Source organism: Oncorhynchus tshawytscha, linkage group LG07, assembly GCF_018296145.1.
Source record: "Oncorhynchus tshawytscha isolate Ot180627B linkage group LG07, Otsh_v2.0, whole genome shotgun sequence".
NCBI lineage: Eukaryota > Metazoa > Chordata > Actinopteri > Salmoniformes > Salmonidae > Oncorhynchus > Oncorhynchus tshawytscha.
In genome coordinates, this window is record NC_056435.1 from 73026837 (window position 1) to 73050754 (window position 23918).

Genomic DNA, 23918 nt, shown 5'->3' on the forward strand with positions numbered 1-23918 from the left:
CTCCTCTCGCCCAGCCTCCATCTCCTCTCGCCCAGCCTCCATCTCCTCTCGCCCAGCCTCCATCTCCTCTCGCCCAGCCTCCATCTCCTCTATCCCAGCCTCCATCTCCTCTCGCCCAGCCTCCACCTCGTCTCGCCCAGCCTCCATCGTAACACGTCAGAGGGAAGGGAGGACGAGAGCATTTCAGTAGATCTAACTTCCTAGGAACTTCTTCCCCAATGCTCTCCTCCTCACAGCCCTCTGAAAACGTTGAGAGGTCGCAGGACAATGAGGAAGGACTTCATGCGCCCCCCAGGGGGGTACAACGGAGACCGTGAGGGACTAAAGCAGCACTAACAGAACCTAACAGTTTGCTTGTGGTGTGTTTTCAGCACATTGACCAGCGGTGTGAGTGATGGCTGGAACAGAAATGGTTTCCTATGTAGCCAAAAGTGGTGCACTAATCAGAGAACAGGATACCATTTTACCCAGCCTCTCCTCCAGTGAGGGGGGGGGGAATAGTATCTAAAGGGTGTCTAATCCAATGAGGGGCCGAAACCTAAAATGTCTGACTTGAATATCTGTCGTGTTGGGACTTGCCCGGAGAAATGAAGTTTTAGAAAGAATGCTTGTCCTGTTGCATGAAATGGGTTTTCCACTTAATCAAGTTGTCAGGGACCCCCGGCCGTTCCATGTGTTGCAGAGCTGGCACACCCCAGTCAACTCTGGGGGACCCTGAGGAGAGGTTTAAACCCCCTGCTGTAGGGAGTCCCTGAGGAGAGGTTTAAACCCCCTGATGTAAGTGGTCCCTGTTGTAAGGAGTCCCTGAGGAGAGGTTTAAACCCCTGCTGTAGGGAGTCCCTGAGGAGAGGTTTAAACCCCCTGCTGTAGTTAGTCCCTGAGGAGAGGTTTAAACCCCTGCTGTAGGGAGTCCCTGAGGAGAGGTTTAAACCCCTGCTGTAGGGAGTCCCTGAGGAGAGGTTTAAACCCCTGCTGTAGTTAGTCCCTGAGGAGAGGTTTAAACCCCTGCTGTAGTTAGTCCCTGAGGAGAGGTTTAAACCCCTGCTGTAAGGAGTCCCTGAGGAGAGGTTTAAACCCCTGCTGTAGTTAGTCCCTGAGGAGAGGTTTAAACCCCCTGCTGTAGTTAGTCCCTGAGGAGAGGTTTAAACCCCCTGCTGTAGTTAGTCCCTGAGGAGAGGTTTAAACCCCCTGCTGTAGTTAGTCCCTGAGGAGAGGTTTAAACCCCCTGCTGTAGGGAGTCCCTGAGGAGAGGTTTAAACCCCCTGCTGTAGTTAGTCCCTGAGGAGAGGTTTAAACCCCCTGCTGTAGTTAGTCCCTGAGGAGAGGTTTAAACCCCCTGCTGTAGGGAGTCCCTGAGGAGAGGTTTAAACCCCTGCTGTAAGGAGTCCCTGAGGAGAGGTTTAAACCCCCTGCTGTAAGGAGTCCCTGAGGAGAGGTTTAAACCCCTGCTGTAGGGAGTCCCTGAGGAGAGGTTTAAACCCCTGCTGTAGTTAGTCCCTGAGGAGAGGTTTAAACCCCCTGCTGTGAGGAGTCCCTGAGGAGAGGTTTAAACCCCCTGCTGTAGGGAGTCCCTGAGGAGAGGTTTAAACCCCTGCTGTAGGGAGTCCCTGAGGAGAGGTTTAAACCCCTGCTGTAGGGAGTCCCTGAGGAGAGGTTTAAACCCCTGCTGTAGTTAGTCCCTGAGGAGAGGTTTAAACCCCTGCTGTAGTTAGTCCCTGAGGAGAGGTTTAAACCCCTGCTGTAGGGAGTCCCTGAGGAGAGGTTTAAACCCCTGCTATAAGGAGTCCCTGAGGAGAGGTTTAAACCCCTGCTGTAAGGAGTCCTGAGGAGAGGTTTAAACCCCCTGCTGTAAGGAGTCCCTGAGGAGAGGTTTAACCCCCCTGCTGTAGTTAGTCCCCGAGGAGAGGTTTAAACCCCTGCTGTAAGGAGTCCCTGAGGAGAGGTTTAAACCCCCTGCTGTAGGGAGTCCCTGAGGAGAGGTTTAAACCCCCTGCTGTAAGGAGTCCCTGAGGAGAGGTTTAAACCCCTGCTGTAGTTAGTCCCTGAGGAGAGGTTTAAACCCCTGCTGTGAGGAGTCCCTGAGGAGAGGTTTAAACCCCTGCTGTGAGGAGTCCCTGAGGAGAGGTTTAAACCCCTGCTGTGAGGAGTCCCTGAGGAGAGGTTTAAACCCCTGCTGTAGGGAGTCCCTGAGGAGAGGTTTAAACCCCCTGCTGTGAGGAGTCCCTGAGGAGAGGTTTAAACCCCCTGCTGTAGGGAGTCCCTGAGGAGAGGTTTAAACCCCTGTTGTAGGGAGTCCCTGATGTAAGGAGTCCCTGAGGAGAGGTTTAAACCTCCTGTTGTAGGGAGTCCCTGATGTAAGGAGTCCCTGAGGAGAGGTTTAAACCCCTCCTGTAAGGAGTCCCTGAGGAGAGGTTTAAACCCCTGCTGTAAGGAGTCCCTGAGGAGAGGTTTAAACCCCTGCTGTAGTTAGTCCCTGAGGAGAGGTTTAAACCCCTGCTGTAGGGAGTCCCTGAGGAGAGGTTTAAACCCCTGCTGTAGGAGTCCCTGAGGAGAGGTTTAAACCCCTGCTGTAGTTAGTCCCTGAGGAGAGGTTTAAACCCCTGCTGTAGTTAGTCCCTGAGGAGAGGTTTAAACCCCCTGCTGTAGGGAGTCCCTGAGGAGAGGTTTAAACCCCTGCTATAAGGAGTCCCTGAGGAGAGGTTTAAACCCCTGCTGTAAGGAGTCCCTGAGGAGAGGTTTAAACCCCCTGCTATAAGGAGTCCCTGAGGAGAGGTTTAAACCCCCTGCTGTAAGGAGTCCCTGAGGAGAGGTTTAAACCCCTGCTGTAAGGAGTCCCTGATGTAGTTAGTCCCCGAGGAGAGGTTTAAACCCCTGCTGTAAGGAGTCCCTGAGGAGAGGTTTAAACCCCTGCTGTAGGGAGTCCCTGAGGAGAGGTTTAAACCCCTGCTGTAGGAGTCCCTGAGGAGAGGTTTAAACCCCTGCTGTAGTTAGTCCCTGAGGAGAGGTTTAAACCCCTGCTGTGAGGAGTCCCTGAGGAGAGGTTTAAACCCCTGCTGTGAGGAGTCCCTGAGGAGAGGTTTAAAACCCCCTGCTGTGAGGAGTCCCTGAGGAGAGGTTTAAACCCCTGCTGTAGGGAGTCCCTGAGGAGAGGTTTAAACCCCTGTTGTAGGGAGTCCCTGATGTAAGGAGTCCCTGAGGAGAGGTTTAAACCTCCTGTTGTAGGGAGTCCCTGATGTAAGGAGTCCCTGGAGAGGTTTAAACCCCCTCCTGTAAGGAGTCCCTGAGGAGAGGTTTAAACCCCTGCTGTAAGGAGTCCCTGAGGAGAGGTTTAAACCCCTGCTGTAGTTAGTCCCTGAGGAGAGGTTTAAACCCCCTGCTGTAAGGAGTCCCTGAGGAGAGGTTTAAACCCCTGCTGTAGGGAGTCCCTGAGGAGAGGTTTAAACCCCCTGCTGTAGTTAGTCCCTGAGGAGAGGTTTAAACCCCTGCTGTAGTTAGTCCCTGAGGAGAGGTTTAAACCCCTGCTGTAGTTAGTCCCTGAGGAGAGGTTTAAACCCCTGCTATAAGGAGTCCCTGAGGAGAGGTTTAAACCCCTGCTGTAAGGAGTCCCTGAGGAGAGGTTTAAACCCCTGCTGTAAGGAGTCCCTGAGGAGAGGTTTAAACCCCCTGCTGTAGGGAGTCCCTGAGGAGAGGTTTAAACCCCTGCTATAAGGAGTCCCTGAGGAGAGGTTTAAACCCCTGCTGTGAGGAGTCCCTGAGGAGAGGTTTAAACCCCCTGCTGTAGTTAGTCCCTGAGGAGAGGTTTAAACCCCTGCTGTAGGGAGTCCCTGAGGAGAGGTTTAAACCCCCTGCTGTAGTTAGTCCCTGAGGAGAGGTTTAAACCCCTGCTGTAAGGAGTCCCTGAGGAGAGGTTTAAACCCCTGCTGTAGGGAGTCCCTGAGGAGAGGTTTAAACCCCTGCTGTAGGGAGTCCCTGAGGAGAGGTTTAAACCCCCTGCTGTAGTTAGTCCCTGAGGAGAGGTTTAAACCCCCTCCTGTAGTTAGTCCCTGAGGAGAGGTTTAAACCCCTGCTGTAAGGAGTCCCTGAGGAGAGGTTTAAACCCCTGCTGTAGTTAGTCCCTGAGGAGAGGTTTAAACCCCCTGCTGTAGGGAGTCCCTGAGGAGAGGTTTAAACCCCCTGCTGTAGGGAGTCCCTGAGGAGAGGTTTAAACCCCCTGCTGTAAGGAGCAGACGGTGGCATATCTCCCATGGTTTGTGTCCCACAATGGCACTATATTCCCTATCCTGTGCACTATTTTTCACCAGGACCCATAGGGCACTAGATAGGGAATAGGGTACAGACCCAGTAACATGGAAACATAGTGAAGCAAACCACTGATCTGAATAACAATTTATGACTGTATTAACCAATGTGTGTCCCAAATGGCACCCTATTCCCTATATAGTGCACTACTTTAGACCAGAGCCCTATTCCCTATATAGTGCACTACTTTAGACCAGGGCCCTATTCCCTATATAGTGCACTTCTTTAGACCAGAGCCCTATTCCCTATATAGTGCACTACTATAGACCAGAGCCCTATTCCCTATATAGTGCAGTACTTTTGACAAGAGCCCTATTCCCTATATAGTGCAGTACTTTTGACAAGAGCCCTATTCCCTATATAGTGCACTACTTTTGACTAGAGCCCTATTCCCTATATAGTGCACTTATTTTGACAAGAGCCCTATATAGTGCACTACTTTTGACTAGAGCCCTATTCCCTATATAGTGCACTTATTTTGACAAGAGCCCTATTCCCTATATAGTGCAGTACTTTTGACTAGAGCCCTATATAGTGCAGTACTTTTGACGAGAGCCCTATATAGTGCACTTATTTTGACGAGCCCTATTCCCTATATAGTGCAGTACTTTTGACAAGAGCCCTATTCCTTATATAGTGCACTACTTTTGACTAGAGCCCCTCCCCTCCATAGGGCACTACTTTTGACTAGAGCCCCTCCCCTCCATAGGGCGGTACTTTTAACTAGAGCCCTTCCCCTCCATAGGGCAGTACTTTTGACTAGAGCCCCTCCCCTCCATAGGGCACTACTTTTGACTAGAGCCCCTCCCCTCCATAGGGCGGCGCACTATTAGCCGTCGTTGTAAAATAAGATATTGTTCTTAACTGACTTACCTGGTTAAATTAAATAGGACTCTGATGAAAAGTAGAGCCTTTTATGTCGGGAATAGGGTGCCATTTTAGACTAAAACTAAATCACACGCACTGAGAGACCTAAGATAACACTGTGAGACCTAAGATAACACTTGTGTGTACAGTATAAACAAATTACATTGGACGTTGCTATTTAGCATTTTGTATTTAAAATCTTTTTATTTTTCTAGATCTTCAACTAATGCTATATTGACATGTATACATACAGATGGCATTAACAAATATTTATAAACGTTTGAGAGTAAAGAATTGTTTATATTTAATAAACTGATGACAGAGAATGTGGGTTCTGGGGGTTTCTTGACCAAGTCTTCAGACAATTAAAAACATTATTTTGTTTGTTTTTGTTTTTAGTTTTGAGGGAAATATTCCTTAAAGTTAGAGTGCAATTGAAAGAAACGTGTTAAACTTGTTAAGCAGCCATGGACTGTATTACAGTGTCAATAGAAGCCTCTGCTCCAAGGATCCTCAGAAGACTCTGGAAGGAGTCGGGGGCATTCTCGATCACCTTCCTGCTGTCCATCTCCAGCACTGCAAAACAAAACAAGCTCTATATTTGTGATATCAGGTGTTTGCTAGAATATGTTGTGGCAATGCCAGTTGGTCTCGGCATGATTTGAAAAGCACAGTTGTTTGATTTCACTGATCTGTCAAAAGGTAAGAGATTATTGCGACGGGAGCTATTTCAACATGGTCTCACCCTTCTCAGGCATCTTGGTAAGGAGGTCTATCTTGGGTGTGATATCCCCCTCATTGGTCACCTCAATGCTCCAGTAGATCGTCAGAGCACACCTGGATCCAATCACAGCTCTGTTAACACCACTGTGGATCTCTCGTATCAGCCAATCAAGACTAGGCCTATTCTTCAAGACATGCAGTATGGCTACGTTATCTTGAGCTATAGAAAATAGTGACGCATTACCCGGCTAGTTTAGGTGACTTGATCTGCATGACCTCTGCCCTGCAGCCTCCGGGTAGACTGACCACACATGGATACTTCTCCTGAGAGAGAGAGAAAGTGGTTAGAGCGTTGGACTAGTAACCGGAAGGTTGAAAGTTCAAACCCCCGAGCTGACAAGGTACAAATCTGTCATTCTGCCCCTGAACAAGGCAGTTAACCCCACTGTTCCTAGACCCTCATTGAACATAAGAATTTGTTCTTAACTGACTTGCCTAGTAAAATAAATGTCAAATAAAAACAACAACGTTGAGACCAATGTTCAAATACAATTAAGTTCATCTCATTCAGTAAGGAGGTCCATTCTCGGGCTGTGATGGTAAACATTAAGAGTTCAGATGTTCCATATCGTCAAGGACAGATACCAGACTGTATAATGGAGCAATACGGCATCTAAGGGGTCTGTGGTATTTGGCCAATTGACCTCAGCTAAAGGCTGTTCTTATGAATGACGCAATGCAGAGTACAGCCTGAAAACACAGCCCTTAGCCGTGGTATATTATCCATATACCACAAGCCCCTGAGGTGCCTTACTGCTATTATAAACTATTTACCAATGTAATTAGAGCAGTAAACGAGTCTATTAGAAATCGATTACCGTTATATTTACAACAATAAACAAGTGCTATAAACTGATGCTCTCATAATTAGAACAGTAAAAAAGCAATGTTTTGCCGTACCCATGGTATACTGTCTGATATATCACAGCTGTCAGCCAATCAGAATTCAGGGCTCGAACCACCCAGTTTATGTCTGATATACCACTGCTTTCAGCCAATCAGCAGCCAGAAGTGAATAAACTCCAGGTAATCTCTTATGGACAGATCTGTGTAAACATAACTGGTACCTTAGAATCTGCCGGGAAGGAATAGGATTTGCGGAATGAAGAGCAACAGTAGTTCCGGTGTTTTCCGGGATTTTCATCAATGGTTATTTGGACAAAACCACGATTTGCATGTGTTATTTATTTTTTTGGAAGGGGAGGGGACAGTCGGCTCAGTAAAGAGTAAGGGTGGAGCTCCTCGTACCAGTAGTAGTAGACGCAGTAGTAGCAGTAATAGTAGTAGTAGCAGTAATAGTAGTAGCAACAGCAGTAGCAGTAATAGTAGTAGCAACAGCAGCAACAGCAGTAGTAGTAGCAGTAATAGTAGTAGCAACAGCAGTAGTAGTAGCAGTAATAGTAGTAGCAACAGTAGTAGTAGCAACAGTAGTAGCAGTAATAGTAGCAGTAATAGTAGTAGCAACAGTAGTAGCAGAAATAGTAGTAGATGCAGTAGTTGTAGCAGAAGCAGCAACGGTAGTATTAGCAGCAGTAGTAGTAGTAGTAGTACCAGCAGTACTGGTAGTAGTAGCAGCAGCAGTATTGGTAGTAGTAGCAGTATTGGTAGTAGTATCAGTAGCAGTATTGGTAGTACCAGCAGTACTGGTAGTAGTAGCAGCAGCAGTATTGGTAGTAGTAGTAGTAGCAGCAGTATTGGTAGTAGTAGCAGTAGCAGTATTGGTAGTAGTAGTAGAGGCAGCAGTATTGGTAGTAGTAGTAGTAGCAGTAGTGATAGTAGTAGTAGTAGTTTGCACTGCTTAGCTCTAGGCTCCAGCCACTGAGTACCCAACCCTAGCCTTCCATAGCACTGCTTAGCTCTAGGCTCCAGCCACTGAGTACCCAACCCTAGCCTTCCATAGCACTGCTTAGCTCTAGGCTCCAGTCACTGAGTACCCAACCCTGGCCTTCCATAGCACTGCTTAGCTCTAGGCTCCAGCCACTGAGTACCCAACCCTAGCCTTCCATAGCACTGCTTAGCTCTAGGCTCCAGTCACTGAGTACCCAACCCTAGCCTTCCATAGCACTGCTTAGCTCTAGGCTCCAGTCACTGAGTACCCAACCCTGGCCTTCCATAGCACTGCTTAGCTCTAGGCTCCAGTCACTGAGTACCCAACCTTAGCCTTCCATAGCACTGCTTAGCTCTAGGCTCAGGCTCCAGTCACTGAGTACCCAACCCTGGCCTTCCATAGCACTGCTTAGCTCTAGGCTCCAGCCACTGAGTACCCAACCCTAGCCTTCCATAGCACTGCTTAGCTCTAGGCTCCAGTCACTGAGTACCCAACCCTAGCCTTCCATAGCACTGCTTAGCTCTAGGCTCCAGCCACTGAGTACCCAACCCTAGCCTTCCATAGCACTGCTTAGCTCTAGGCTCCAGTCACTGAGTACCCAACCCTGGCCTTCCATAGCACTGCTTAGCTCTAGGCTCCAGCCACTGAGTACCCAACTCTAGCCTTCCATAGCACTGCTTAGCTCTAGGCTCCAGCCACTGAGTACCCAACCCTAGCCTTCCATAGCACTGCTTAGCTCTAGGCTCCAGTCACTGAGTACCCAACCCTGGCCTTCCATAGCACTGCTTAGCTCTAGGCTCCAGTCACTGAGTACCCAACCCTAGCCTTCCATAGCACTGCTTAGCTCTAGGCTCCAGTCACTGAGTACCCAACCCTAGCCTTCCATAGCACTGCTTAGCTCTAGGCTCCAGTCACTGAGTACCCAACCCTGGCCTTCCATAGCACTGCTTAGCTCTAGGCTCCAGTCACTGAGTACCCAACCTTAGCCTTCCATAGCACTGCTTAGCTCTAGGCTCCAGTCACTGAGTACCCAACCCTGGCCTTCCATAGCACTGCTTAGCTCTAGGCTCCAGCCACTGAGTACCCAACCCTAGCCTTCCATAGCACTGCTTAGCTCTAGGCTCCAGTCACTGAGTACCCAACCCTAGCCTTCCATAGCACTGCTTAGCTCTAGGCTCCAGCCACTGAGTACCCAACCCTAGCCTTCCATAGCACTGCTTAGCTCTAGGCTCCAGTCACTGAGTACCCAACCCTGGCCTTCCATAGCACTGCTTAGCTCTAGGCTCCAGCCACTGAGTACCCAACTCTAGCCTTCCATAGCACTGCTTAGCTCTAGGCTCCAGCCACTGAGTACCCAACCCTAGCCTTCCATAGCACTGCTTAGCTCTAGGCTCCAGTCACTGAGTACCCAACCCTGGCCTTCCATAGCACTGCTTAGCTCTAGGCTCCAGTCACTGAGTACCCAACCCTAGCCTTCCATAGCACTGCTTAGCTCTAGGCTCCAGTCACTGAGTACCCAACCCTAGCCTTCCATAGCACTGCTTAGCTCTAGGCTCCAGTCACTGAGTACCCAACCCTGGCCTTCCATAGCACTGCTTAGCTCTAGGCTCCAGTCACTGAGTACCCAACCCTAGCCTTCCATAGCACTGCTTAGCTCTAGGCTCCAGTCACTGAGTACCCAACCCTAGCCATCCATAGCACTGCTTAGCTCTAGGCTCCAGCCACTGAGTACCCAACCCTAGCCTTCCATAGCACTGCTTAGCTCTAGGCTCCAGTCACTGAGTACCCAACCCTAGCCTTCCATAGCACTGCTTAGCTCTAGGCTCCAGCCACTGAGTACCCAACCCTAGCCTTCCATAGCACTGCTTAGCTCTAGGCTCCAGTCACTGAGTACCCAACCCTAGCCTTCCATAGCACTGCTTAGCTCTAGGCTCCAGTCACTGAGTACCCAACCCTAGCCTTCCATAGCACTGCTTAGCTCTAGGCTCCAGTCACTGAGTACCCAACCCTGGCCTTCCATAGCACTGCTTAGCTCTAGGCTCCAGTCACTGAGTACCCAACCCTGGCCTTCCATAGCACTGCTTAGCTCTAGTCACTGAGTACCCAACCCTAGCCTTCCATAGCACTGCTTAGCTCTAGGCTCCAGCCACTGAGTACCCAACCCTAGCCTTCCATAGCACTGCTTAGCTCTAGGCTCCAGTCATTCTGTTGCGTTTCTATTCTGAACATTCCTCGGTAGAAATGAAGCACATGACAATATCATCTGAATTCAGGAGAATTTCTGAAACATACACACTCAGTGGACAGTTTATTAAGTACAACAATATAGTACCGGGTTGGACCCCACTTTGCCAATATTTTGTTCCTGACTGACTTGCCTAGATAAATAAAGGTTCAATCAATAAAAAATACATTTTTAAAAAACTGCCTGAATTCTTCGGGGTATTCTACAAGGTGTCGGAAACGTTCCACAGGGATGTGGGTCCATGCTGACGCGATGACATCACACAGCTGCAGCAGATTGGACGGTGGTACATTCATGCTGCTAACAGCCCGTTCCACCTCATCCCATTATGCTCTATAGGGTTGAGGTCTGGAGGACTGACCAGGACACTCTAGTAAACTGAACTCGCTGTCATGTTCCAGGCTATGTTTTTCCACTCCTCCATTGTCCAGTGTTGGTGATGGCGTTGCCCATGGGAGCCGCAGCTTCCTGTTCTTACCTGATAGGAGTGGAACCCTGGTGTGGTCGTCTGCTGCGAATAGCCAATCGGTAACAGGGATCAACGAGTTGTGTGTTCAGAGATGCCGTTCTTCACACCACCGTTGTACTGTGCCGTTATTTGTCTGTTTGTGGTCAGCCTGTTAGCTTGCACAATTCTTTGGCATTCTCCCTGTTCACGAAAATGGATCGCTACTACAGACAGTGGAGTCACGTGGTCGTGGCTTGTTATATAAAGCAGGCATACAGGCATTCAGTTACTGCTCCATTGGACAGTTTATTAGGTACACCGTCCCATTCACCATAATGGATGGCTCCTACAGACAGTGGAGTCACGTGGTCGTGGCTTGTTATATAAAGCAGGCAGACAGGCATCAAGACATTCAGTTACTGTTCCATTGTACTTTATAATGACCAAATGAGTGACCTGAGCGACTTTGAGCATGAGTATGATCGTCGGTGCCAAGCGCTCCGGATTCAGTATCTCAGAAATGGCCACCTTCCTTTTCTATTACGAAACAACAAGCAAACTATGGTTTATTCCAACTGGAAGGGATGGAGATACTCTGTGTGACCAGGGGTTGAGGTCAGGGCTTTGTGCAGGCCAGTCAAGTTCTTTCACATCGATTTCACCATTTCTGTATGGACCTCGCTTTGTGCACGTGGGTATTGTCATGCTGAAACAGGAAATGGCCTTCCCCTGTTGCCACAAAGTTGGTAGCACAGAATTGTCTAGAATGTCATTGTATGCTGTATCGTTAATTTCCCTTCACTGGAACTAAGGAGCCCGAAACATGAGTAAAAGCCCCAGACCATTATTCCTTATCCACCAAACTTTACAGTTGACACTGTGCATTGGGGCAGGTAGTGTTCTCCTGGCATCCGCCAAATCCAGATTAGTACGTTGGACTGCCAGATGGTGAAGCGTGATTCATTATGCCAGAGTCCAATGAGGATGAGCTTTACACCACTCCAGCCGACGCTTGGTGATCTTAGGCTTGTGTAAGGCTGCTCGGCCATGGAAACTCATTTCATGAAGCTCCCGACGAACAGTTATTGTGCTGACGTTGCTTCCAGAGGCAGTTTGGAACTCTGTAGTGAGTGTTTCAACCGAGGACAGATGAGTTTTATGCGCTATGCGCTTCAGCTCTCGGCGGTCCCGTTCTGTGAGCTTGTGTGGCCTACCACTTTGCGGCTGAGCCGTTGTTGCTCCCAGACATTTCCACTTCACAATCACAGCTCTAGCAGGTGCAGAAATTTGGCAAACTGAGTTGTTGGAAAGGTGGCATCCTATAACGAGGCCACGTTGAAAGTCACTGAGCTCTTCTGTAAGGCCATTTTACTGCCAATGTTTGTCTATGGAGATTGCATGGCTGTGTGCTCGATTTTATACACCCGTCAGCAACGGTTGTGGCTGAAATAGCCAAATCCATTCATTTGAAGGGGTGTCCACATACTTTTGTGTATATAGACCAAATATTTGGATGTTTTCCGCCAACTCTGCCAAAAGCTGACATCTCTCCCTGTTTGAAATGGGAGCTGTTGGAAAGATGAACCTCCAATACATTATTAGTCCACAGTATCCTCCCACTAGGGATGAGAGGAGAGGAAAGGGGCTGGACATCACTCTCATTGGGCAACAAATGGGGCGGCAGGGTAGCCTAGTGGTTAGAGCGTTGGACTAGTTCATGTTCAAATCCCCGAGCTGACAAGGTAAAAATCTGTCGTTCTGCCCCTGAACAGGCAGTTAACCCACTGTTCCTAGGCCGTCATTGAAAATAAGAATTTGTTCTTAACTGACTTGCCTAGTTAAATAAAAGGTACAAATAAAATATCTTCCTACCACTAAACTAGCCACTATAGCTGCAGAAAACATGCCTGGTCCAGACCAGGACAGAGTAGACAATCTTTCCCATCTCTCCATGACACATCAGGCACTAAGGATGTTGAAACCTATGTCTGAAATGGCACACCCTATTCCCTATATAGTGCACTACTATAGACCAGGGCCCTATTCCCTATATATTGCACTACTTTAGACCTGGGCCCTATTCCCTATATAGTGCACTACTTTAGACCAGAGCCCTATTCCCTATATAGTGCACTACTTTAGACCAGAGCCCTATTCTCTATATAGTGCACTACTTTAGACCAGAGCCCTATTCCTTATATAGTGCACTACTTTAGACCAGAGCCCTATTCCCTATATAGTGCACTACTTTAGACCAGGGACCTATTCCCTATATAGAGCACTACTTTTCACCAGGGCCTTATATAGGGAATAAGGTGCCATTTGGGGAACCCCCCCAAGACATGTACATTTCTGTCCTGGTTAGAGGCGGTGCAGTCTGGTTTAGAGGCGGTGCAGACTGGTTAGAGGCGGTGCAGACTGGTTAGAGGCGGTGCAGTCTGGTTAGAGTCGGTGCAGTCTGGTTGCAGAGGCGGTGCAGCAGTCTGGTTAGAGGCGGTGCAGGCTGGTTAGAGGCGGTGCAGTCTGGTTAGAGGCGGTGCAGTCTGGTTAGAGGCGGTGCAGTCTGCAGACTGGTTAGAGGTGGTGCAGTCTGCAGACTGGTTAGAGCCGGTGCAGTCTGCAGACTGGTTAGAGGCGGTGCAGACTGGTTAGAGGCGGTGCAGTCTGGTTAGAGTCTGGTTAGAGGCGGTGGCTGGTTAGAGGTGGTGCAGTCTGGTTAGAGGCGGTGCAGTCTGGTTAGAGGCGGTGCAGACTGGTTAGAGAGCGGTGCAGCGGTGCAGACTGGTTAGAGGCGGTGCAGTCTGCAGACTGGTTAGAGGCGGTGCGTGGTGCAGACTGGTTAGAGGCGGTGCAGTCTGTAGACTGGTTAGAGGCGGTGCAGACTGGTTAGAGGCGGTGCAGACTGGTTAGAGGCGGTGCAGTCTGCAGACTGGTTAGAGGCGGTGCAGACTGGTTAGAGGCGGTGCAGTTGGCAGACTGGATAATGACAAGCTATAGGGGTAAAGCTACACCTCTGTTGTTGCAGAGTAGTGTACCAAACACCACCATTGTGTTAACTTAGCTAGTAATTACAAGAGAAAATGACCCCTCTCTCTCTCTCACAACACTGTCTTCGTGTATTTTCTAGTCTTTTAAGTGACCTGCTCTCTCTCTGATGCTTACAGCGTTCAGCTTTTCAGACTTCTAACCTTTGTCTTCTGTTAGGCAAGGCATCCCCCAGGCTCCTCTGAGCGGAGCATAACAGGCTTGTCTCCCTCTCTGTCTGTTTAAAACATTCATATCCTCGGCAGCTCAGAGCCTGCAGAGGGAGAGTACACTGTCCTACAGCTGGTCTGGGAGAGGGAGGAAATAACTTGGCATTGCAACAGACAGACATCCTGCAGCACGTTGGTAATGTACACTGGGTTGTCTCACTTCTTGTTCTGCTTTTTACTATAGCTAGTCATTAAGTTCAATGTGTTTGAGTTTGATTAGGTCAGTGAGGGAGGTGTTCTGTGTTTGTGGGGTGGGGTAGCCTGATGACTCCTGTATGTCCTCTATGTCCAGTCTGAGTATCATCTTACACTGCCATGTCAGTAAAACAGCGTTGAAAGTGTCCCCTTTGTTGCTTATTTTTGTTAGAAGCTAATCGTTCATCTGGGATCTTCATTTCCTATGCCCCCTTTTCATGTCAACAAGTGCATTCCTAGTCCTCACTGTCAGCATTAAATCCTATCCAACTATTCAGTAAAAAACACCCCACTATTAAAAGCTTTGGTTAAGATGGTTACCTGACAGCTTGGAAACAGACTGAAAACTCCACAGCCAAACTGTGTCGACAACAATATTAGTCTAAAAATGGTTTAATTCAGTCTCATCCTCTCCTGTAGATTATTTTTAGTTCAGTAAACTCCCTCCTTCTCCCCTCTCTCTCTCCCTCCCTCCCTTTCCCACCTCTCTCTCCCTCCCTCTCTTCCTCCCCCTCTCTCTCTCCCTCCCTCCCTTTCCCCCTCTCTCTCCCTCCCTCCCTCCCTCCCTCCCTCCCCCTCTTCCTCCCCCTCTCTCTCCCTCCCTTTCCCCCTCTCTCTCCCTCCCTCTCTCCCTCCCCCTCTCTCTCTGTCCCTCCCCCTTTCCCCCTCTCTCTCCCTCCCTCCCCTCTCTCTCCCTCCCCCTCTCTTCCCTCCCCCCTCTCCTCCCTCCCTCCCTTTCCCCCTCTCTCTCCCTCCCTCCCTCCCCCTCTCTCTCCCTCCCCCTCTCTTCCCCCCCCCTCCCTCCCCTCTCTCCCCCTCTCTCCCTCCCCCTCTCTCCCTTTCTCCCCCTCTCTCCCTCCCCCTCTCTCCCTCCCTTTCTTCCCCCTCTCTCCCTCCCTCCCTCCCTCCCATTCTCCCTCCCTCCCTTTCTCCCCCTCCCTCCCTTTTCCCCCTCTCTCTCCCTCCCTCCCTTTCTCCCCCCTCTCCCTCCCCCCTTTCTCCCCCCCCCTTCTCCCCCCTCTCCCTTCCCCCTCCCGTCCCTTTCCCCCCTCTCTCTCTGTCCCTCCCTCCCTTTCTCCCCCTCTCTCTCTGTCCCTCCCCCTACTCGCTCCCTCCCTCCCCCTCTCTTCCTCCCCCTCTCTCTCTGTTCCTCCCTCCCTCCCCTGTTTGTATAGAGTTCCTCCATGTGAGCCTAGTCATCCAGAGGGTCACGTTAATCACAATGTTTTCCACTCTTTTCTTTCCACTCTCCTCTTCTCCCCTCCCCCTTCCTCCCCTCCCCTTCACCTCACCCTCCACTCTCCTCTTCACCCCCTCCTCTGAGAGGAAGGAGGGAGGGTTTAAATGCCTCAGTTCCAAGGCCGGTTTATGACTGACTGCTGAGCCTGCTTCCCAAATGGCACCCTGTTCCCTACTTCCCTTTATAGTGCACCCTATTCCCCTCACAAGCATTTTGCTACACCCACAATAACATCTGCTAAATATGTGTATGTGAGCAATACAATTTGTATGGATCTATAGTGCAGCCTAAGGCCACTACTACATAGAGCCATGACAACACGGAACCTAGAGCCATGACTACACGGAACCTAGAGCCATGACTACACGGAACCTAGAGCCATGACTACACGGAACCTAGAGCCATGACTACACGGAACCTAGAGCCATGACTACACGGAACCTAGAGCCATGACTACACGGAACCTAGAGCCATGACTACACGGAACGTAGAGCCATGACTACACGGAACATAGAGCCATGACTACTAATGGGGATCCATAATAAACCCCAGGAAGAGTAGCTGCTGCCTTGGCAGGAACTAATGAGGATCCATAATAAACCCCAGGAAGAGTAGCTGCTGCCTCGGCAGGAACTAACAGGGATCCATAATAAACCCCAGGAAGAGTAGCTGCTGCCTTGGCAGGAACTAATGTGGATCCGTAATAAACCCCAGGAAGAGTAGCTGCTGCCTTGGCAGGAACTAATGGGGATCCATAATAAACCCCAGGAAGAGTAGTTGCTGCCTTGTAAAAATACAAATAGTGCACCCTAAGGGCCCTGGTCAAAAGTAGTGCACTAGTACAGACATTCTCTCTCTCTCTGTGGATAAGAGTGACTGGCTGCCTGAGGCTCGGTACAGACATGCTCTGTCTCTCTGTTGGGATATGAGCATGTTCACACACTTCCTGCTACACCCACATACACACACCACCAATCTGCAGGATGGTCCTAGACCTAGAAGAAGGTTGAGGAAAGAGTTGAGATCTGTTTACAATATAAACTAGTTTCCTACCTGTAGTCTGGAGGAAATAAAGACCAATCCTAAACAAGTCTGATTCTCCTCTGCCTAGACCAATCCTAAACATCCTGATTCTCCTCTGCCTAGACCAATCCTAAACATCCTTATTCTCCTCTGCCTAGACCAATCCTAAACATCCTTATTCTCCTCTGCCTAGACCAATCCTAAACATCCTGATTCTCCTCTGCCTAGACCAATCCTAAACATCCTTATTCTCCTCTGTCTAAAGACCAATCCTAAACATCCTGATTCTCCTCTGCCTAGACCAATCCTAAACATCCTTATTCTCCTCTGCCTAGACCAATCCTAAACATCCTTATTCTCCTCTGCCTAGACCAATCCTAAACATCCTGATTCTCCTCTGTCTAAAGACCAATCCTAAACAAGTCTGATTCTCCTCTGCCTAGACCAATCCTAAACAAGTCTGATTCTCCTCTGCCTAGACCAATCCTAAACATCCTTATTCTCCTCTGCCTAGACCAATCCTAAACATCCTTATTCTCCTCTGACCAATCCTAAAGACCATTCTCCTCTGCCTAGACCAATCCTAAACATCCTTATTCTCCTCTGCCTAGACCAATCCTAAACATCCTTATTCTCCTCCTCTGATTCTCCTCCTAGACCAATCCTAAACATCCTTATTCTCCTCTGCCTAGACCAATCCTAAACATCCTTATTCTCCTCTGCCTAGACCAATCCTAAACATCCTTATTCTCCTCTGCCTAGACCAATCCTAAACATCCTTATTCTCCTCTGTCTAAAGACCAATCCTAAACATCCTGATTCTCCTCTGCCTAGACCAATCCTAAACATCCTGATTCTCCTCTGTCTAGACCAATCCTAAACAGCCTTATTCTCCTCTGTCTAAAGACCAATCCTAAACATCCTGATTCTCCTCTGTCTAAAGACCAATCCTAAACATCCTGATTCTCCTCTGCCTAGACCAATCCTAAACATCCTGATTCTCCTCTGCCTAGACCAATCCTAAACATCCTTATTCTCCTCTGCCTAAAGACCAATCCTAAACATCCTTATTCTCCTCTGCCTAAAGACCAATCCTAAACATCCTGATTCTACTCTGTCTAAAGACCAATCCTAAACATCCCGATTCTCCTCTGCCTAGACCAATCCTAAACATCCTGATTCTCCTCTGTCTAAAGACCAATCCTAAACATCCTGATTCTCCTGTCTAAAGACCAATCCTAAACATCCTTATTCTCCTCTGCCTAGACCAATCCTCAACATCCTGATTCTCCTCTGTCTAAAGACCAATCCTAAACATCCTTATTCTCCTCTGCCTAGACCAATCCTAAACATCCTGATTCTCCTCTGCCTTAAAGACCAATCCTCAACATCCTGATTCTCCTCTGTCTAAAGACCAATCCTAAACATCCTTATTCTCCTCTGCCTAGACCAATCCTAAACATCCTGATTCTCCTCTGTCTAAAGACCAATCCTAAACATCCTGATTCTCCTCTTCCTCTGCCTAAAGACCAATCCTAAACATCCTTATTCTCCTCTGTCTAAAGACCAATCCTAAACATCCTGATTCTCCTCTGCCTAAAGACCAATCCTAAACATTCTTATTCTCCTCTGCCTAGACCAATCCTAAACATCCTGATTCTCCTCTGTCTAGACCAATCCTAAACATCCTGATTCTCCTCTGCCTAGACCAATCCTAAACATCCTGATTCTCCTCTGTCTAAAGACCAATCCTAAACAAGTCTGAATCTCCTCTGCCTTACAGCTGTTGTCTAGGTGACAGGATGGATGTAGATCTTTAACAGCTGTTGTCTAGGTGACAGGAATGGATGTCGATCCTGCATTAACAGCTGTTTTCTAGGTGACAGGATTGGATTTAGATCCTGTATTAACAGCTGTTGTCTGGGTGAACATGCCATCGTCTTTGTCAATCAACACACTTAACATTATTCAGTCTAAATCCTAAATGCGCTGCATCACATATTTAAAGGGGTCTCTTCACAAAGCTCTGAAAGGTAAGCATTACAGAATTACAGCCCTGGTGACATAGAGAGGTTTGTGCCTGGCCTAATCTGTCTACTGTCTGACTCGGACCATAGACCAGAGGCTTGTTATTATTACGCTAGAGCATGTAGAAACTACATATTATGTCCGTATCCTACATAGCACCCTATTCCAAATATAGTGCACTACTTTTGACGAGGGCCCTGCTACATGTTACATAGAGACCCAGGTCGAAAGTAGTGTACTATATAGGGTGCCATTTTGGACGTAGTGTCTCGCAGCTCTCTATATCAAGGGCTTTACCAGCATTTGTCTTGTTCCGCTGTAACACACAGACTCCTGTTCTGCTATGGAGCGCTGGGTTCTCCTCTCTCTGTCTCTCCTGGTCTACCTGTATCTGGAGGTGGCTGGAGCTGGGGTCCAGGACCAGAGAGGGCTGGCTGGCCAGGGCAACGGGAGGAGGAGAGGGCCAGGGGGCGCAGAGCACAACCAGCTCCAGGGAGTAGGACTAGGACGGGGAAAGAGGAGGAAGGCAGGAGGGCCCGGGAAAGGGAGAGCCAGGGGGAACAGGGACAATCAGAGATCAAAACCCCCCCCGGGTCTGACGAGGCTGGGGAGTCTTCCACACAACGCAGGAGGAGACGGAGGGACGAGGCTGGGGAGTCTTCCACACAACTCAGGAGGAGACGGAGGGACGAGGCTGGGGAGTCTTCCACACAACGCAGGAGGAGACGGAGGGACGAGGCTGGGGAGTCCTCCACACAACGCAGGAGGAGACGGAGGGACGAGGCTGGGGAGTCCTCCACACAACGCAGGAGTAGACGGAGGGATGAGGCTGGGGAGTCTTCCATACAACGCAGGAGGAGACGGAGGGACGAGGCTGGGGAGTCTTCCACACAACGCAGGAGGAAACGGAGGGACGAGGCTGGGGAGTCTTCCACACAACGCAGGAGGAGACGGAGGGACGAGGCTGGGGAGTCTTCCACACAACGCAGAAGGAGACGGAGGGATGAGGCTGGGGAGTCTTCAACACAACGCAGGAGGAGACAGAGGGTCTATTTTCATTGAGTCGTACAAGAGTGTTGACGAGAGAAAGTCTAACTACAATGTAATCCCAGGTTAGTCCACCACCACGCCTCTCTCTGTCTCTCAATCCCTCTCTCTCTCCCTCCATTTCTGCCCCCCTCCTCTGCTGTACCAGATATTTGTTGATGTTACGCACATAGACTTATGCTCACAGTCCTTTTATTTCCTATATAATCAAACAATGAATTAAGCAGTTTGATTAGGGTTGGTGTATTTGTACAGTTACTGAACTGAATCAGGTAGCAGATGTCTTCAACAAAAGGGAACGATGTACTGTACTGGCTTCGTAGGGAATGGCCCCACGTTCTTCTCAGGAAGTAGGAAGCTCTCTCATCCATTTCTATGCAGATGATACAGTCGTATACTCAGCTGGCCATTCCTCGGATTTTATGTTAAACGCTCGACAACAAAGCTTTCCTAGTGTCCAACAAGCTTTCTCTGGCCTTAACCTTGTTCTGAACAGCTCCAAAATAAAGGTCATGTGGTTTGGTAAGAAGAACGCCCCTCTCCCCTACAGGTGTGATCACTACCTCTGAGGATTTAGAGCTTGAGGTAGTCACCTCTTACAAGTACTAGGGAGTACGGCTAGACGGTCCACTGTCCTTCTCTCAGCACATATCAAAGCTGCAGGCTAAAGTTAAATCTAGACTTGGTTTCCTCTATCGTAATCGCTCCTCTTTCACCACAGCTTCCAAACGAACCTTTTTCACCCCAGCTGCCAAACGGACCTTTTTTGCACTATTGGTTAGAGCCTGTAAGTAAGCATTTCACTGTAAGGTCAACAACACCTGCTGTATTCGGCGCACGTGACAAATAAACTTTTGATTTGATTTAACCCTGATTCAGATGACCATCCTACCCATGCTAGATTACGGAGACTTAAGTTATAGATCAGCAGGTAAGGGTGCTCTCGACCGGCTAGATGTTTTTTACCATTCGGCCATCAGATTTTCCACCAATGCTCCTTATAGGACACATCACTGCACTCTATACTCCTCTGTAAACTATATACTCCTCTGTAAACTGGTCATCTCTGTATACCCGTCGCAAGACCCACTGGTTATTTATAATGCTTATTTATAAAACCCTTTTAGGCCTCACTCCCCCCTATCTGAGATATCTACTGCAGCCCTCATCCTCCACAACCCTTTTAGGCCTCACTCCCCCTATCTGAGATATCTACTGCAGCCCTCATCCTCCACAACCCTTTTAGGCCTCACTCCCCCTATCTGAGATATCTACTGCAGCCCTCATCCTCCACAACCCTTTTAGGCCTCACTCCCCCTATCTGAGATATCTACTGCAGCCCTAATCCTCCACAACCCTTTTAGGCCTCACTCCCCCTATCTGAGATATCTACTGCAGTCCTCATCCTCCACAACCCATTTAGGCCTCACTCACCCCTATCTGAGATATCTACTGCAGCCCTCATCCTCCACAACCCTTTTAGGCCTCACTCACCCCTATCTGAGATATCTACTGAGGCCCTCATTCTCCAAAAACAAAATATTTTCCTCCTGACGACTTTACCTCAGTATGGTCTGTCGGTCAGTATGGTCTGTCGGTCAGTATGGTCTGTCGGTCAGTATGGTCTGTCGGTCAGTATGGTCTGTCGGTCAGTATGGTCTGTCATGGTCAGTATGGTCTGTCGGTCAGTATGGTCTGTCAGTCAGTATGGTCTGTCAGTATGTCTGTCGGTCAGTATGGTCTGTCGGTCAGTATGGTCTGTCGGTCAGTATGGTCTGTCGGTCAGTATGGTCTGTCAGTCAGTATGGTCTGTTAGTCAGTATGGTCTGTCGGTCAGTATGGTCTGTCGGTCAGTATGGTCTGTCGGTCAGTATGGTCTGTCGGTCAGTATGGTCGGTCAGTATGGTCGGTCAGTATGGTCTGTCAGTCAGTATGGTCTGTCGGTCAGTATGGTCTGTCGGTCAGTATGGTCTGTCGGTCAGTATGGTCTGTCGGTCAGTATGGTCTGTCGGTCCGTATGGTCTGTCGGTCAGCATGGTCTGTCGGTCAGCATGGTCTGTTAGTCAGTATGGTCTGTCAGTCAGTATGGTCTGTTAGTCAGTATGTCTGTCAGTCAGTATGTCTGTCAGTCAGTATGGTCTAATAGTCAGTATGGTCTGTCAGTATGGTCTACTGGTCAGTATGGTCTATTGGTCAGTATGGTCTAATAGTCAGTATGGTCTAATAGTCAGTATGGTCTAATAGTCAGTATGGTCTAATAGTCAGTATGGTCTAGTAGTCAGTATGGTCTAGTAGTCAGTATGGTCTAGTAGTCAGTATGGTCTAGTAGTCAGTATGGTCTAGTAGTCAGTATGGTCGAGTAGTCAGTATGGTCTAGTAGTCAGTATGGTCTAGTAGTCAGTATGGTCTAATAGTCAGTATGGTCTAATAGTCAGTATGGTCTAGTAGTCAGTATGGTCTAATAGTCAGTATGGTCTAATAGTCAGTATGGTCTAATAGTATGGTCTAGTAGTCAGTATGGTCTAATAGTCAGTATGGTCTAGTAGTCAGTATGGTCTGTTAGTCAGTATGGTCTAGTAGTCAGTATGGTCTGTTAGTCAGTATGGTCTGTTAGTAAGTATGGTCTAGTAGTCAGTATGGTCTAATAGTCAGTATGGTCTATTGGTCAGTATGGTCTAGTAGTCAGTATGGTCTAATAGTCAGTATGGTCTAGTAGTCAGTATGGTCTATTGGTCAGTATGGTCTATTGGTCAGTATGGTCTAATAGTCAGTATGGTCTAGTAGTCAGTATGGTGTATCGGTCAGTATGGTCTGTTAGTCAGTATGGTCTGTTAGTCAGTATGGTCTGTTAGTCAGTATGGTCTGTTAGTCAGTATGGTCTGTTAGTCAGTATGGTCTATTGGTCAGTATGGTCTAATAGTCAGTATGGTCTAATAGTATGGTCTAGTAGTCAGTATGGTCTAATAGTCAGTATGGTCTAGTAGTCAGTATGGTCTAATAGTCAGTATGGTCTAATAGTCAGTATGGTGTATCGGTCAGTATGGTCTAATAGTCAGTATGGTCTGTTAGTCAGTATGGTCTAGTAGTCAGTATGGTCTAATAGTCAGTATGGTGTATCGGTCAGTATGGTCTAATAGTCAGTATGGTCTGTTAGTCAGTATGGTCTAGTAGTCAGTATGGTCTAATAGTCAGTATGGTGTATCGGTCAGTATGTTCTAATAGTCAGTATGGTCTTATAGTCAGTATGGTCTTATAGTCAGTATGGTCTAATAGTCAGTATGGTCTATTAGTCAGTATGGTCTAGTAGTCAGTATGGTCTAATAGTCAGTATGGTCTGTTAGTCAGTATAGTCTAATAGTCAGTATGGTCTAATAGTCAGTATGGTCTAATAGTCAGTATGGTCTCGTAGTCAGTATGGTCTGTCAGTCAGTATGGTCTAGTAGTCAGTATGGTCTAATAGTCAGTATGGTCTAATAGTCAGTATGGTCTAATAGTCAGTATGGTCTCGTAGTCAGTATGGTCTCGTAGTCAGTATGGTCTGTCAGTCAGTATGGTCTGTCAGTCAGTATGGTCTAGTCAGTATGGTAGTCAGTATGGTCTGTTAGTCAGTATGGTCTAATAGTCAGTATGGTCTAATAGGCAGTATGGCCTGTTAGTCAGTATGGTCTGTTAGTCAGTATGGTCTAATAGTCAGTATGGTCTATTAGTCAGTATGGTCTAATAGTCAGTATGGTCTGTCGGTCAGTATGGTCTGTCGGTCAGTATGGTCTGTCGGTCAGTATGGTCTGTCGGTCAGTATGGTCTGTCAGTCAGTATGGTCTAATAGTCAGTATGGTCTAATAGTCAGTATGGTCTGTCAGTATGTCTGTCGGTCAGTATGGTCTGTCGGTCAGTATGGTCTGTCGGTCAGTATGGTCTGTTAGTCAGTATGGTCTGTCGGTCAGTATGGTCTGTCGGTCAGTATGGTCTGTCAGTATGTCTGTCGGTCAGTATGGTCTGTCGGTCAGTATGGTCTGTCAGTCAGTATGGTCTGTCAGTCAGTATGGTCTGTCAGTATGGTCTGTCGGTCAGTATGGTCTGTTAGTCAGTATGTCTGTCGGTCAGTATGGCCTGTCGGTCAGTATGGTCTGTCGGTCAGTATGGTCTGTCGGTCAATATGTCTGTCGGTCAGTATGGTCTGTCGGTCAGTATGGTCTGTCGGTCAGTATGGTCTGTCAGTCAGTATGGTCGGTCAGTCAGTATGGTTGGTCAGTATGGTCTGTCGGTCAGTATGGTCTGTCGGTCAGTATGGTCTGTCGGTCAGCATGGTCTGTTAGTCAGTATGGTCTGTCAGTCAGTATGGTCTGTTAGTCAGTATGTCTGTCAGTCAGTATGGTCTAATAGTATGGTCTGTCAGTCAGTATGGTCTGCTGGTCAGTATGGTCTAATAGTCAGTATGGTCTAATAGTCAGTATGGTCTAGTAGTCAGTATGGTCTAGAAGTCAGTATGGTCTAATAGTCAGTATGGTCTAGTAGTCAGTATGGTCTAATAGTCAGTATGGTCTAGTAGTCAGTATGGTCTAGTAGTCAGTATGGTCTAGTAGTCAGTATGGTCTAGTAGTCAGTATGGTCTAGTAGTCAGTATGGTCTAGTAGTCAGTATGGTCTAGTAGTCAGTATGGT

At 48.3% G+C, this 23918-nt stretch overlaps 2 protein-coding genes and 1 long non-coding RNA gene across 4 annotated transcripts in view; 2 read left to right on the top strand and 1 right to left on the bottom strand.

Moving 5' to 3' along the window:
- Positions 1-12: 12 nt before the first annotated feature.
- Positions 13-3438, top strand: LOC121846818. The gene is made up of 3 exons (XR_006083819.1): positions 13-761; positions 2736-2809; positions 3363-3438. It is a non-coding gene; the product is annotated as an uncharacterized LOC121846818 (long non-coding RNA).
- A 1905-nt stretch (positions 3439-5343) lies between these two features.
- Positions 5344-23918, bottom strand: part of LOC112255097 (centromere protein P) — a 158696-nt gene continuing 140121 nt past the window's right edge. For both annotated transcript variants that reach the window (XM_042324925.1, XM_042324926.1), the window contains exons 7-9: positions 6134-6213; positions 5912-6003; positions 5344-5742 (exon numbers count right to left, since the gene is read on the bottom strand). In XM_042324925.1, the coding sequence (XP_042180859.1) occupies positions 5624-5742; positions 5912-6003; positions 6134-6213 (291 nt within the window). In that variant the 3' untranslated portion in view covers positions 5344-5623. The remainder of the gene's footprint in view (positions 5743-5911; positions 6004-6133; positions 6214-23918) is intronic.
- ecm2 (extracellular matrix protein 2, female organ and adipocyte specific) overlaps positions 13571-23918 on the top strand; it is a 41644-nt gene continuing 31296 nt past the window's right edge. Inside the window, exons 1-2 of the mRNA XM_042324920.1 lie at positions 13571-13860; positions 18540-19322. Of these exons, the coding sequence (XP_042180854.1) occupies positions 18554-19322 (769 nt within the window). The 5' untranslated portion in view covers positions 13571-13860; positions 18540-18553. The remainder of the gene's footprint in view (positions 13861-18539; positions 19323-23918) is intronic.